The sequence below is a fragment of the Rhinolophus sinicus genome, chromosome 12 (assembly GCF_057876585.1).
Source record: "Rhinolophus sinicus isolate RSI-liver-muscle chromosome 12, RSI-T2T, whole genome shotgun sequence".
NCBI classification, from domain to species: Eukaryota; Metazoa; Chordata; class Mammalia; order Chiroptera; family Rhinolophidae; genus Rhinolophus; species Rhinolophus sinicus.
Window position 1 is genome coordinate 17985866 of NC_142512.1, and position 16237 is coordinate 18002102.

Sequence of the window (16237 nt, forward strand, 5' to 3'; positions counted from 1 at the left end):
AAAGGCGAGAACGGCCCACCTACCCACAGAAGTTCCTGGAGGATGGGGCCCCGGGGCGCTGGGGAATCAAGGTGCAGAAAGATCCACGGGTTCCCGGTCTATTGAAGACACTCGGGGGTTCTCTCCAGCCCTGGGACTGAGAATGGGGAACAGTGCTGTCTGGACTTGCAAATGGGAGGCTTCAGGGACTGCCACAACCAATGAAAGTGCCCCTGCCTTGGACCTGACAGCCTGGAGCTTTGACTCGTTCAAGCCACACAAATCTTCTCGGCTTCTGCCAAACCAAGGACGCTGAACTTGAAGGGGGTGAAGGAATAAAGGGTCTTCTAGGCAGCTTTTGGGATGCCCGCGTCTCTTAGTAACTTCCAGGGAGAATGTCCTCTGAATATGGCTGCACACCTCAATGATGGGAATCACTCCCTAAGGGGGCAGCCTACCCTGTCCTCAGGCAGCTCTCAGTGCTAGAAAGCCCTTCCCGTCATTGCCAGCAAACTGGCCTGGCTTCTATCTGTTGGCCACGGCCTCACTCTGCTCTGGCCACATGGCTTTCTGTTTCTACAACATAATTAGGGCCTCCTACTTGCTGTCCCCCCTGCAGGAATACTGTTCCACCCCATCTCCTGAATCCCTTCCCCCTATCCATTCAACATCCCTCACCAGCAGCTTTTCCATATAGCTGCCCCCTGTACCCTGCAGAACTCAGCTCAGATGTCACCTTCTCAGAGAGGCCTTCCACCTTTTCCAAAATCCCATATACCCACTGGTCGCTCATTAGCTCAATGCCCTGTTTTAGTTTCTTCAGCACTCTGATCATCTTGGGACATTTTCTTGTTTATGTGTCTATAGTCTATCCCTCCCACTAGAATATGTGTCCCACAGAGGCAGGACCTTTGTCTGTTTTGAAACAAGTCACTGTAACCTCAGGGCCTGGCTCAGAGCAGGGTGGAAGGAAGAAAGGAAGGCAGGGGTGGTCCGCCCACGGTCTGAGTCCCTTCAGCTGCCTGGTCCATTACCCCAAAAGGCAACCTGCTCAGCCATTCGAAAGTGACGTCTGCACAGTGTTAGCGGAGGAAAAGTCCTCAGTCCCTATCCACCAAATACATGAACAAACAAGGGAACGTTCCTCTTAGAATCTGAGACTCAGAACAGCGTGTCCTTCGCTCCCTCACTCTGGACATTGCTCTGAGCTCTTATAGCCCCAAGATACAAGCATGTTCTTAAAACCTAAAACACAAGGCCATACCCAAGCTTCTAGTCAATTGGAACATCTCACACAGTTCTGATTCCCTTGCCCTGCTACCCAGGGACAGACAGGACTGGAGGCCAAAACAGACTTCGCCTTTATCCGTGTTACATTGTACCTTCTAGATTTGGATCTGGAATCCAGCCTGCAGGGCAGTATGGGTCCCAGTTCGGACACCTCTCCTGTTGGGAGGGTGCCCAGGTTCCTGCCATCAGCAATGTCACCAAGCCACTCAGAAACTCAGCCAATGGCAGCCCACTCCTCAACCTCCCTAGCTGTGCCATCTCCCTGCCCACACTCCTCTGTGTCACCTGCAAGGCTTTGCCAGGAAGAAAGGAACAATTTGTTGCTCAAACTCACAACTGCTCCAACAGCCTCAACCTACTTTCTAGTCCGGAAAACTAATCAGAACAGCAAATAAGCTCCCCGCAGCAGTGTGGATTCTCCAGACATTCACTCGCTACTGATGATCACCCACTTCTTCCTTTTCTAAGTGCCTCCAAACCATTTCTTTAATAACAGACTCTTAGCCGGACCAGGACTGATGCTGAGTTCCTTTATCTATGGTCTGTGGACTTATTTCCTCTTTGTAAAGATAGAAATTACCTTCCCCATCTCCCGCCTTTGGGCACATGCCTTTTTCTCTGAGAAGCAATGTGCACAGTGGTGGTGAGCACTGCCACTTACTCGCTGTTATTATTTTACCTCTGCTCCTCGGTGTTGTCATCTGAAAAATGGGGAGAACAGTAGTACCTAGGTCATAGCATGGTGATTAAGACTAAATCCATTTTTCCTGCAAACGCGACACATAATGAACCCTCAGAAAATAACTATTAACATTCTATCCCAGAAATTAGCACAGTCACGGAGCTATGGCAGCCTCCTCTTCAAGTATCCTGGGACGTAACATTCCCAAGTATGAAAGCTGAAGTTACAGCAAATGGCTCCATCCTGTCTTATGATTGCTTCCTTCATTCACAGACTCGGCTCTGCTCCTACATTCTGAAGAGAATCCTTGTTCTTTGGTTCAGAAAACAGAGCAGCTCCGTCGCCTCAGACCACTTGCCCGGGCAGGAGGTCTCACCCTCCTCTTCTTCCCTTGCTCTTATCTTGGGCAGGTGTAGCTGGCCCACCTCAGTCTGGGGGGGGAGGGCCTCCCTACCAACCTTCCTACAGGTTCTGAGACTGCGTTGTGTTCCTTTCCCATCCATCCAGTGCCTGTTTAATGAGCTCTGCTCTGGGCTAGGACCTCGGGGTACAGAGGAGAATGAGATAGAAAGGCCCTGCCCTCACAGAGCTTATATCCTGGGGGAAGGGATGGGGGCACCAACAATGAAAACACAGACAAATAAGATAATGCCAGGAGAGGTGCGAGCTTTGACGGTCAGGAAAGAAGATGAGGGAGAAACTACATTATGTCAGATGGCATTTGGCTTGCACTAGGCTTTGCATGTGGCCTAAAACTGAATCCCACCGTGTACCCTTCATGTCCGAGTGTCGCTAGTATGCTCCCAGGGCAGCCACACTGGCCTCTTTCTCTTTCCCTGCATGCGTTCACTACTGTACACTCAGAATTTCCTTTTTGCACCCTTCCCAATACTCTCGCCTTAAGCTCTAGGGGCCTTTGTGTCTTTTCACTACATTACTTGAAATCCATTATTTGAAGTCCAGGGAACTTGTCTGACCACCCATTCCCTGAACACTAGGAGTTCCCAGGTGGCCTGAGTCACCTTTCCCAGGGTTCCTGTCGCTTCCCCATCATCCTCTAATTATTTCTTCCTTTTTGGACAGAACTGAATCCAAAGTACCCGTCCACTTCATTGTTTCCCGTACCTTCTGAAGTCATCACTGCGACAAAGCAGATGAACTACTCTTAGCTAAATAGGATTCCTGGCATGTGTCTGGGGGGATGAAGGCTCCCATCACTTCTAAACCTTATTCCTGGGGCCAGTTTGGGGGACTTCAGTAAGAGCATCATCCCTGTTCTCCTGTTAGCCAGGCCACGTTTCCCCCCCCCCCCCCCATGATATCACTTCCATTTCTCTTTCCTTCAGCCACTCCTGGGAGGAGAGCTGTTCGTTCTTGGATTCATTTAGGGTCCTGCTCATTTAGAAGCTGGTGCAAAGAGATTTTGGTGGGGAAAGTGGGAAGAAAGGTCCAGAATCAGGTCTAGCAGAAGCTTTGGGAAGGGGGAGGTTGGCAGGAGGGCCACCCAGGAGATTTCTGTTGACGCTGCTAACACTGGTCATACTTGTCTGCAGTGTGGACAAAGAGTGGGCAGGAGCCTGGGAGCAGGAATTTGCACCAAGAAAAGTCCTCATATCCCAGCCCCTCACCCGGACTCAGGGTCCCAGCTGGATTCCCTGGTATGAGGGAAGAGAGAGACAAAGAAGGCAGGGCTGTCTCTACCCAGGTCAAAGCAGGGGCTGCCCAGCCACTCTCCCTCTTACAGAGGAACCTGCTGATCTCCAGGCTTTGGAAATCGCTGCAGGCATCATTTCACTGGAGACTCACGATCTTCCTGATGGAAAGCAGAGAAAATATGATCATACCCATTTTACAGAGGAGAAAGTGGAGGCCATGATCTACCTCAGATCACTCAGTGCATTCTAGGCTGGACAAACTCTTTGCAGGACCCTGGGAGGCCTTTCCACCACTGAGGGCAATGATTCCCCACTGTGAGCTTATGGACCAGCGTGGCTGTGTAAGTACCACCTGAGGGGGCCTAGTCCCCAGGCAAAGAATATGAGTAAGGGCTATGGGATATTTTACCTGGAGGGAGACTCGAGGTCAGCACGACTGAGGATGCGATGTTGCTGAGGGCTGTAGAGCCACTGGAAGGCTGTCAGCGTTCTCTCCTCGATTCGGAAACGCCCTTCCTGCACGTACCTGAGGGTGGGACAGGAAAGAGTCAGGAGGTGGGCAGGCAGGGCTCTGCAGAGCTCTTCTGGGGAGTTAGCCCTGCTTGCTGGAAAAAGAGAGAGCAGGAGTACCTGTCCCCAAATATGCCCCCTGCTCATCTTCCTGAAAACACTGTTTCCAAAGGGCCACCATTAAAATTCCCTAAACAGGAGGCAGCTACAGGGAATAGGTTTCAACTCAGTAGGTGGAATACTTTCTAAAATTTAGTTGCCTGAAGTTGAAAGGAGTCACTTGGGAGGAGTGAGTTTTCTGTCACTGGAGGTAAGTAAGCAGAGGATTTAAGCATCACACAGGGTCTATTCTCCGATCCCCTACAGTACTAAGACATTGGATTTCTTGATATCACAGCAACAGAAGGGCTGCTCGGGAGAGGGGGTCATGAGTTAAATGTTGGGCTTAGTTCTTCCAGAAACGCAAAGATCTGTCACAGGTCCCCAGCCACCCTCCAGATAGACAATCAGCCCAATGTAAGGATGGGGGAAGCTGGGCTGGGCAAGCTGAACACAAAAGGGTCTCTCCCACTCTGGCCAGCCCCTCCTGGTAGAACCATGAATCCATTCATACATCCAACATTTACTGAGTGCCGACGATGATGCACAAGAGACTTGACCCCTACCCTCCTGGAGTTCATGGTCTTGTGGAAGAGAAACCACCAAATAAACACATAAACAAATACATCATTACCAACGGCCCCCTTTATACATTACCAGTGGGAGTGCTGATGGGTCCAACCCCTCTCCAGGACAACCTGACAACATCTGTCTAAGTTATAATTACACTTCCCTTACAGCCCAACGATTCCCCTATTGGAGAATTAATCTACAGACTCTAGCATGTGGACAAGGTTATCTGCAGCATTGCTTATAATAGCAAAAGACTGAGAACAACTCAAGTTCTCATCAGTAGGGAGCTGGTTAAATACCGTATTTTGCCGTGTATAAAGTGCACCCACGTTTGGGGCCCAAACTTTCAGGGGGGGGGGAAAAAATTTTTCGCTTTAATTTTTTAATTCAAATTTTTATTTGTTCACATGTAGGTACTTGTTTTTTGTATTATAAAGGAATTTTAGCATTTATTTTTTAACATATTATGGTACAAAAACTTCATGTAACAAATAATGACAGAACACAAGAACAGATACAAGGTACAAGAAATTTTACATAGCGGTAACAAATTTATGATATTTATGCATTGTAGAAGGCCAAGAACTCTTCATCTTTGCAAGTTTGTCGTAAATTCAACAAAATCGATTATCGTATTCCAGGGTATTATCTTGCGTACGGATGTCGTTATTGATTTCTAGAGTTACATTTTTAACTCATAAGCATAAATAGAAGAATTAAAAACATTTATATGGATACGGAATTAGTACTACCCACATATAATGTGCATCTTTATTTTTCCCTCACAAAGCTGGGCAAAAAGGTGTGCATCATACACAGCAAAATACAGTAAATTATGGTGCATCCATATAGAAAGACAGTGCGCAGCCATATAAAAAAAAAAAAACGTTTTCAATGTTCTCTGTGTGTTATCATACAAAGATCTCCAAGATGCATTCTTAAGAGACAAAAATCAAGTGCAGAAAGAGCGGTATGTTATAATTTATGTTAAAAGGGGGGCAAGGAATAAACTATGAATTTATATTTACTTATCTTTGTATATAGATTTCCTGGAGACACAGAAGCTAATAAAAACGGTTATCCAGGTGGGGAAAAGGGGGAACTGAGTACATGGGGCATAGGAGAGTGACTTTTTAATAATGTATTCATACAGGAGAGGTTTTACCTATTCCAAATGGGGTGTGTGTGTAATTACAAACTGCATAAAGTTCTATGAAAAAAAATTGTGCAGCTGCTCTGATACTGTCCCATGGGGCTCAGGCTATTTACTGGGGGCAGGGATTTCCCAGAAGGCAAGGTTCCTGGAGAGCAGAGCAGGCTTGCATTGCTCCCTTGGCCTCCCATTCAGAGCATCTGGCCCCACCTTTCTCCCTTTACTCTACTCGACATGATCCAGTGGGCATTGTGGGAAGATCATCTGGCTGCTGGGTGGAAATTAGCAAAGCACCCAGGTGAGATGCTATCGCAGGGGTCCAGGTGGGACAGTGCTGGTTTGTAAAGGGGGCTAGTGCTGGAGGCGGAGTGAAATGGGAGGACTCTTGAGTGCGTTAAGGCTGTAGTGCTGGCTGGACCGGGTGATGGGTTGGACATGGGTGAGGGGAGGAGACAGGTGGCAAAGTTGTGCCAGTTGCTCCTGGTTTGTGCAGGCAGCTGGCTGCAGTGCTATTGTGCTGGACAAGGACAGGTTTGGGACAGAAGGTCCTGACTTCATTTTGGGACATGACCTTCCTCTGTGACCTGCTTTCTGCCCCAAGATGACTCCCCTCCTACAAAACCTGGCTTAAAACTTGGCTCCTCCAGGAAGCCTGCCCTAATTAATCCCCTCCTGTTCTTTTCTTTTTTAATTTTTATTCGGGAATATTGGGGAACAGTGTGTTTCTCCAGGGCCCATCAACTCCAAGTCATTGTCCCTCAATCTAGTTGTGAAGGGCGCAGCTCAGCTCCTAGTCCAGTCACCATTTTCAATCTTTAGTTGCAGGGAGCACAGCCCACCATCCTATGTGGGAATTGAACTGGCAACCCTGTTGTTGAGAGCTTGCGCTCTAACCAACTGAGCCATCCGTCCGCCCCTCCAGAAGCTCAGCGGCAGCTTGTTGTCTTCAATCTAGTTGTGGAGGGCGCAACTCACTGGCTCATGTGGGAATCGAACCGACAACCCTGTTGATCAGAGGTCACACTCTAACCAACTGAGCGATCCAGCCGCCCACTCTCCTCCTATTCTGATGACAAGTTTCCATGCCTTTCCCCACCTTTGGGCTCCTCAGGACTCAGTCCGAATGACAAGCTCTTGTGTCTGTGTGGGATCAACAAATGGCCATTAACTAATGGCCTCCAAAGAGGGAAACTGAGTGGCTGGGTAGCATTGTAACTGCTTTAGTGCTTTCTGAATTTGAACCATGCGAATATACTATGTTTTCGAACAGTAAACATCTTTTTTATTTTTTAATTTGAGAACTCTGCTGATCACGAAGTCTTAGATCATTAGGACCAAAAAAAAAAAAAAAACCCCAAGAGGTCACTCATGAGTCCCATAGCTTTATTTTACATGAGGACATGAGGTGCAGAGCGGGCACAGGGCTTGACAAGGCCAGAAAGAGCCAACACCTGATAGTGGTATCCCCTCCACTCCCAGCTGACAGACCACAAACAGGGCTGTCCCTAACCCCACCAGGTATACACACATCCCTAGGCTGAGAGCAAAATAAGCGACTCAGGAACCATCCCCACCCAAATCCTCCCCTCACCCATCACTCACCCCTGCCAACAGGGGAGTGCAAACAACCTCAGCCACAAGCACCATCTCCACTTCCTTGCCCCAGTCAAAACCCAGGCACCCCTCCCTTCCCCTCTCTCTCCATCCCCTTCTCCCAGAGACAGGTGGAGGGGACTGTCTCCCACTCTTTGAAGGCGCCCTGACCCGGATTCCACTTACCAACTGTAGGTGAGTGATTTTCCACGGGGAGTCCCAGATTCCTCATCTGTCAAATGGGAGTAATAATAATACCCACTTTGAAGGGTTGTTGTGATGATTAAATGAGATAATGCTAGAGAAGCTCTTGTCATGGCATCATTATCGCCTTCCCTCCCCACCATCCTCATGGGCCTTCACCGGTTACAGGCCTTACATGCTTCCCCGATGACAGACAAATCCACTCTCCGCATTCTCTGCTCTAAGCCTCACATCAAACCCCCTAGAAAAGGTGGATCCCATTTGAGAGATGAGGAAGAAGAGGCTGGGGAGGGACATGAACTTGTCCGAGGAAGCAGCAGAGGCTGGCCTCCTTCGACCCTTCAGCCATGGCATCCAGATTCTTCCTAACCAGCCCACTCCGCACACGCACCTCCTCTCCTTCCCCCATACCAGCCCCCACCTGCCAACACAGACCTTGTCAGCTCCCCCACTGCCCCAGAACTTAGTGTCTTCCCACTGCTTGTCAAATATCATCCAAACTGCTCACCTCAGACATCCAACCCTTCCCCACTTTGTTCCCTTCCAGGCTTTCCCACCATTATATGTCACCCTTCTCCACATTCACACATCAGACCCCTGCATGCCTGACAGTCTTTCCTTCTTCAGTCATGCCCTGGCTTTTCTTACCTTGAAGCCTTTGTTCAGGCTGTGCTCTGACCTGAACTGCCCTCCCTCCATCTCTACCCCAGACCTGCCCACCCTGCCCCAACTGCTCAAACCACACAGCCTCTAAGAATCGGTCCCCAACCCCCAGCCAGAATCCAAGTCAGCTCCAAGTTTCCCAGGATGCTTTGCCTAACCTTGATCACAATGTTGTTCTCTGCCCGCCTGTACTTGAGTTATTTATGTGCCTGTCTGCCTCCCCGCTAGAGTGCAAGACTGTGTCTGCTCGGCTCTGAAAACCCTGCAACATCCTCACGCAGCCCTCTGGTCGACTAAGCCAGTCTGCCATAAAAATCATGACAGCAACAGTGATTGTCGACTCATTACATCCTTGGGAAGCTCTGATACAGATTATCTCCACCATAAATCCAGTTTAACTTAGGAAGCATATTTGCTGAATTAGACCACATTGAATATGAGGAAAAACAGGACACTACCCATCCCCAAATATCTCCCTGCCTTGTCCCTGAAATTCCATTGACCAGTACACTGAATAGTGCAGAGGGTCTGCCTTATAAACCACTATGAGCCATTAAAGCTTTAGCAAGAACCAGCTTCTCCCTGGGAAAGTAGGAGTCAAGGGACCTGGGCACTGACTGAAGGGAATGAGGAGAGAGAGGGAGGGTAGGAGCTGCTCATACAAACAGGCTCCAGATTGTGGGGGTGGGTGACACACCCAGGAGGACGCAACCCATTACCCAAGAGAGCAGGGTCTGGCATTTTACAGGTTACACCTGTTTGTTTCAGTTGAACACTGGGGTAGGTCATGCAGGCACTGAAACCTGAACCTTGCAAACATTATGCTACGTGAAAGAAGCCAGTCACAAAAGACCACATACTGTACAATTCCATTTATATGAATTGTCCAGAATTGGCAAATCCATTGAGACAGAAAGTGGATTAGTGGTTGCTTAAGGCTGGGGGGAGCCGGGGTTGGGAGGTAATGGAGGAGGAGGGACTGCTAAAGGTTATGGGGTTTCTTTTGAGGGTGAGGAAAATGTCCTATAATTGATTATCGTGACGTTGCACAATTCACTGAATGTACTAAAAACCACTGAATTTTACACTTTAAATGGATGAGTTGTAGGGTATGTGAATTCTATTTCAATAAAGCTGTTATAAAAAATAAGTGAATATCCATACATACGTACTGATATAAATAAATAACTGAGTAAATGAATAAAGGGGGGAAAGAGACAAATCTTCCTTGCAGAAGAATTCCAAACCGTATAGGTAAATATTCCGCCCTAGAAAAGATAGATCACAACTCCACTCCACTTGAACGTGGGCTTCACTTAGTAACTTCCTTTCAAAGAGTACATTATGGAAAAGGGGTGGGGGAACAGTAACTCTACAGTGGAGAAGGCTGACAAGCACCACCTCAGCCACGTGACCAAGGTCAACATCAACAGTGACAAATCATGTTGATAGTATGTACCCTTGATATGCTGTGATGCAAATGCCACTTCCTGAAACTAATATAAGATAAAATTATATTGAATGGCAACTGTAATTGAAAATAAATAAATAACAAAAAAAGGAAAGAAAGAAAATGGCACTCTATCCCCGTGGTCCTCCTCCCCCAAACTCATAATCCCAGTCTAATCACGAGAAAAACTTCAGACAAATCCCAATTGAGGGACATTCTACAAAATATGACCAGTACTCCTCAAAACTGTCACGGTCATCAAAAACAAGGAAAGTCCAAGAAACTGTCACAGCCAAGAAGAACCTAAGGAGGCCCGACAACTAAATGTAACGCAGCATCCAGATGGGACCCTACAACAACAACAAAAAGGACACTGGGGAAAAAATAAGAAAATCTTAATAACCTGTGGACTTTAGTTAATAATAATAATATAGCAATACAGCAATATTGGTTCATTAATGTAACAAATATGCCATACTCGTGTCAAACATTAATAATAATAGGAGAAACTGGGGGTGGGGTGTATGGGAACTCTGTAGTATCTTCTCAATTTTTCTGTAAATCTAAAACTGTTCTAAAATATAAAATTTACTAAAAAATAAAAAAGACTAATTCCCATGATAAACAAAGAGCTTTTACAAATCAATATGAAAAAATATGTAATGAGCAAAAAGGGGAGGTGAAGGGCAAAGGAAATTAATGAGTAGTTTATAAAAATAGAAACACAAATGAACAGTAAACATGAAAAAATGCAACTTTTCTTTAAGTAAAGAAATGAAAATTAAAACAATGAGAGACCATTTTTCACCGGTGAGATTGGCCAAGATTTAAAAGTTTGTTAATTTTCAGTGTGAGCCAAGTTGTGGAGGAAGTGGCACTTATACATCACTGCAGATAGTATAAAATGGTACAATTTCTTTGGAGGTCAGGTTGGCAGTGTCTTTTATAATATGCATGTGTTTTCACTCTGCAATTTCACTTTGAAAACTATGTCCAACTATTATCTCTGCACATGTGCATGTAATAGGTTCAAAGATGTTCACTGCAGGATTGTTTGTAATGTCAAAATACTCAAATTACAAAAAAAAAAAAAATATTCAAATTACCCTAAAGAGGCTAGGTGAAGAAATTATGGTCCAACTTACAATGGAATACGATGCAGCCAGTAAAAAGAACACTGCCAGAGCACTCTGCGCTGCTTTTCAACCACTTGTTGTTTCAGCCTTGACCTCTAGCTTCAGTGAGCTCCCTGTCCCAGACTCTAAGACCTACCCTCAGAATCTGGCAAGGCCTACCATAGGCCCTTAAATATAGTGGGAATTCTGAAAAAAACATGCATATTTAATAAATTGAGCTGATGAACCCAATCAAATTCTAATTTAACTATGAGTACTTTGTGGGGAGTTTGGAGGAGAGTCCGAAGGAAGAGGGCTATTCTGGAAGGACAAGTGGACATGAGTTGTTTAAAAAACAATGTATCCATCATTGTAATATCATACAGAGTATGTTCACTAACCTAAAAATCCTCTGTGCTCTATCTATTCATCACACACACACACACACACACACACACACACACATCCCCTTCCAACCTGATCATTTTACTGTCTCCTTAGTTTTTCCTTTTCCAGAATGTCATATAGTTGGAATAATACAGTATGTAGCCTTTACTTTATGTAGCGTTTCTTTAACTTATTGATATGCATTTAAGTTTCCTCTAAGTTTCTTCATAGCTTGATAGCTCATTTCTTTTTAGCGCTGAATGATATTCCATTGTCTAGATATACAGTTTATTTGTCCATTCACCTACTGAAGGACACCTTGGCTACTTCCAAGTTTTGGCAACTATGAATAAAGATGCTATAAATATTCATGTGTAGGTTTTTGTGTGAATATAAGTTTTCGACTCCTTTGTGTAAATATTAAGTGTAACTGCCGGATCGTATTGGTAAGAGTACGTCTAGTTTTGTAAGAAACTACCAAGCTGTCTTCCAAAGTGGCTGTACCATTTTACATTCCCACCAACAATTTACGAGAATTCCTGTTGCTCCACACCCTCACTGGCATTTGGCACTGTGCGTGTTCCAGAATTTGGCCATTCCAAAAAGTATGTCTCATTGCTGTTTTAAACCACTACTTCTTTTAAAGCATACATTTTAACAAATTATTGATATGGTTTCTAAAAGATCTCAATTCTCCCACAGATTCAAACGTGGTAATTTACCACCCTTGGACATTAAACAAAGGTTCTGCCTTGGGTTTTCACTTTTTAAAGGCATGTGAAACATTTTATTTTATGAGAGAACCACTAAAGTCTTGCCCCATATTCTATGGCTATTTAGGTGTGCCTATACTCTTACGTACCATGAATATATAAAGAGGTTAGCCAATCTGAACAGCTGAAACCTTTTATGACCAAGGAACTTAACTGCTATGCATTTATTTCCTGTGGAACTGGTTCGACCTATACCAATAGCTTAGGGTATGAATCTGGTCATCTCTCTTTTTATTCTAATTGCTTGAATCCTACCTCTCCCTCAAACTCTATTCTTATAAAGTTCAATATCTTGCTTTTGAATTTTCCAAAAGCCCAGATCCTTACCTAGTCCTGCTTCTGAAATACCAGATGCTGGGAAAACTGGAGTCAACAACCCTCTACTGCCCTTGCCTCTCCACACCACAAGGTGGCACTGTTGAACACCAGTCCTGCACAGCCGCAGAGACATGGAAACTACTTTGGGGAGATCTGTATCTGCTGTTTCTGCAGTGGTGTCCCACAGTTGGGCTCCAAAGCTGGCTCCTTCGGTTCATGTTCAGACATTATTTCCCCAAAAGAGACCCTGAACAGCATCCACTAGCTTTCAGATGTTGAGCCTGAATCATTCACCATCTAGACTCCAGGATATTTGGCAAGCATTACGGACTGACGTTTGTGTCCTTGTCTCCTCACCACCCCCAACACCAGCCAAATTTGTGTATTTTGAAGCCCTAACTTCCAATATGACTGTATTTGGAGACAGGGCTTTCGTGGAAGTAACTAAGGTTAGGTAGGACCCTAATCCAACCAGATGAATGTCCTTATTAGATGAGACACCAGAGAGCTTACATACTCTCTCTTCATCACGTGAGACCACAGGGAGAAGGTGGCCTATGGCAAGCCAGGAAGAGGGCTTTCACCAGAACCCGATAATGCTGGCACCTTGATCTTGGACTTCCAGCCTCCAGAACTGTGAGAAAATAAATTTTGGTTGTTTAAGCTACCCAATCTGTGGTATTTTTAAAAATTCATTTATAAGAGTGCTTCTTTTTTTTTTTTTATAAGAGTGCTTCTAATATTTAGCAAAATAATATTTAACCTGTTATGTGGAAATATTGTTATCTAGTTTCCATTCTACCTTTTAACTTCATTGTGGGTTTGCATGGCGTGTTTTTGTTGCCCAATAATTCACCATTCATCACTCTCTCTCCTACTAAAAGTCCTGTGGTTTGGGTGGAGCTGACCCCAGGCCCCAGCTCCATGGGTGGGCACATGACCCAGGCTAGCCAATCTGAGCAGTCCATCCTTCTGACCACAGTGATTGGCTCAGGGATGGACATGTGACCCAAATCAGGCCAATGAGATGACATCCTGAGACTTTGACTGGAACCACTGAAAAAGAAGAGCTCTCTTTCTATGATAGTCACTAACTTGGAAGGCTGCCTGCAACTGATCACCACTTGCCTCCACAAGGAAGTAAAAGTGGAACAGCTGAGAAAGTAACGGGACAAAGAGAGTAAAGCACTATTTGTTGATAATATTTGAGCATCTGAATGTAGTTATGCCTGAAACACAGAGTTCCTGGAGTTTTCAGTTCTGTGAGCCAATAAAGCCTGTTTGAGTTGAGAACTTATGCAACCTGAAATCCTGGAACCAGGAGTCAAGGCTGACCATGTTGGGAGCATGTCATGGGGTTCAGAGGGTTTCTTTGCCCTCAAGAGTGCTCCCTGCCAGGCTGTCTCACCACTCAAGTCACTTTCAGGACCTTCTTAAAACAATGGGCTTTAATCTGGAGGTGGAAGGTGACCCAAAACCTAATTAGGGCACTAACAATGATTCACGCATTATAAGGTCCAGCCCAAGATCCAACCCAGCCAGGCAGTGCCAGGGCAGAAAGAGAGAGTCAGAGCAGAAATCCAAGCTCTGCCCCTTTTAAACTCTCCTGTTTCTCCTTCAGGAAGTGAGGTAAGGATTTAAACTAAGCAAAGTGATCTGGGAAGTCCTGTGGTGATGCCTCATTTCCAGGTAGAGGGCACTAAGTAACTGCCAGTCCCCACCAGCTTTCCAAACAGATTAATTCTACTTTTATCTGACGTATGCATTGGGGCTTCATTTGAAGAGTAGTTCCACCGCTAAATAATAATTTTGAGGGCCTGCCCGGTGACTCAGGCGGTTGCTCAGTTGGTTGGAGTGCGGGCTCTCAACCACAAGGTTGCCAGTTTGACTCCCTGACTTCCGCAAGAGATGGTGGGCTGTGCCCCCTGCAACTAACGGCAACTGGAGCTGAGCTGCGCCCTCCACAACTAAGATTGAAAGGACAACAACTTGACTTGGAAAAGTCCCGGAAGTACACACTGTTCCCCAATAAAGTCCTGTTCCCGTTTCCCGATAAAATCTTTAATAATAATAATAATTTTGAATATTTGGACTTTGATTCTTGTAATCCTCCCAAGGTGGGGGTTGATGAGCAGGCTGGAAACGCAGTGACCCCTCCTGCTCTGATATACTGAGATTTTTCTGACCACATGAAGTTGGCTGTGTAGCCAGGCTGGGTGTGATGGTCCAGGAAATAAGAAGCAAAACAGAGGATCAATTAAGCCCCTAAGCAAGATTTGAGTTCAAACCCTGACTGCCACTTGCTTGCTGTATGACCTCGACTAACCACTTTCCTTCACTGAGCCTCAACTCCTCATCTGTAAAATGGGGGTGCTAATACCTTCTTCTGAGTATCACTGTGAAGAATAACTGAGTTCAATGCCTGGATCCTGATTATGGTGGAGCCAATAGGAAGTACTCAGGAAGCCTAGGTTGTTATTATTGATAATATTGTTGTTATTTATATTCAAGCTACAGAATGTAACTGGTGACATGTGCCTGGAATGCTACTTCAGAGATGCCCCTGGCCTTGGTGTGGGCGGGATGATGTGGGATGTGAAGGGGTCCCAGCCAGGCATTCTCTTTTGATTCTTGGAATCCCCCCAGGTCGGGGGTGGGCTGAGCAGGCTGTGCTGAATTCCAAGCCCCTCCAAGCAGAGGTCAGGTCATTGGCTGAAGCAGCCCTCGACATTCAGTCCCCGGGGACATGGGCCCAACCCAGCTGACTGAGCTGCGATGCGTCTGAAACCCTCTCAGCCTGCAGTCCCGTAACCTGACACCGGCTGGCTCTGATTTCCCAGGCTAGGCAGGTCTGCGGTGGGGGTAGGGGTAACCACCCCGCACACTGAGACCTCTTCCCTGCCTCCTAGGCATCCTTTTGTACGCCCCCCTCCCCACAGTGTCCATCCCCCGGGGTCCCTGTGTAGAACAGGGCAACTCCTTGAACACAGGCGCTGAGGGCTGTGCGTTGTGCCCTCTCCAGGCTCAAGTCCGTGGCCCGACCCTGAGTAGCAGAAGGAATGGAGGTAGACAGGGGACCCCCAATGCACAAATAAAAAAGCGAGGTGGGGGGGGAAAGGGAAGGAGGGGAAGCCCTGCCCATGAGCCTGTGACAGGAGGATGGAGTCCCTCCAAAACCTGACGCCAGGGACCGGGTCCCAGGTCCCAGCGCCGATCTCCCTGGAGAGCCGCAAAGACCCGGCGCGGGGACTGTGACCAGGCAGCCCAGAGCCTCTCCGTAAACCCGGGCCCGCAGCCTCAGTTCCAGAAGAAACTTTGGGCCAGCGCCCCTGCTCCTTTCCACGCCCGGCCCTGCCTCGGGTCGCAGCGCACACGGGTTCGCGCCAGCGGTGGCCAGGCCCCCTGACCCCAGGTGCCCACTCACCAGCGCACCAGCTGCCAACGCTTCTCCCCCGGCGCCCGGCGGCTCGCCATGTCTCGCCCGGCCGGCCACCCTCTCCCTGCCCGCCTCGGCTGCTCCGGCTGCCGCAGGCCAGTGCCGAGGGCGTGCTCGCTGTCGCAGGGTGCCGCGCCGGGCCCAGCGGGTGGGGCGGGCGTGAGGCAAAGCGGGGCGAGCACCCGCGGTGCGGTCAGTGTCCCCCTAGTGCTGAGGCCCGCCCCACCTCTGGAGCCCACTGGGGCTGGGTGACCGCGCTCCTTTGCCAGAGCCAGAGACCACAGACTGTCCCTTCACCAGTGTCTCGGGAGTACTGGGCGAGGACTCAGTCTCTCCAAGTTCTACTGTGAGGGAAAC

General features: G+C 47.2%; 1 protein-coding gene across 5 annotated transcripts in view; it reads right to left on the minus strand.

The window, feature by feature from the left end:
* The window catches only part of RAP1GAP2 (RAP1 GTPase activating protein 2), a 206937-nt gene extending 190927 nt beyond the window's left edge, over positions 1 to 16010 (minus strand). For 3 of the 5 annotated variants that reach the window (XM_088802006.1, XM_019755481.3, XM_019755478.3), the window contains exons 1-2: positions 15869 to 16009; positions 4016 to 4132 (exon numbers count right to left, since the gene is read on the minus strand). In XM_088802006.1, coding sequence (XP_088658132.1) covers positions 4016 to 4132; positions 15869 to 15918 — 167 coding nt within the window. In that variant the 5' untranslated portion in view covers positions 15919 to 16009. Of the gene's footprint in view, positions 1 to 23; positions 134 to 4015; positions 4133 to 15868 lie in introns of those variants that run through there. The other 2 variants (XR_002139499.3, XM_019755488.3) reach the window with 2 other exon arrangements.
* Between the last annotated feature and the right edge of the window lie 227 nt (positions 16011 to 16237).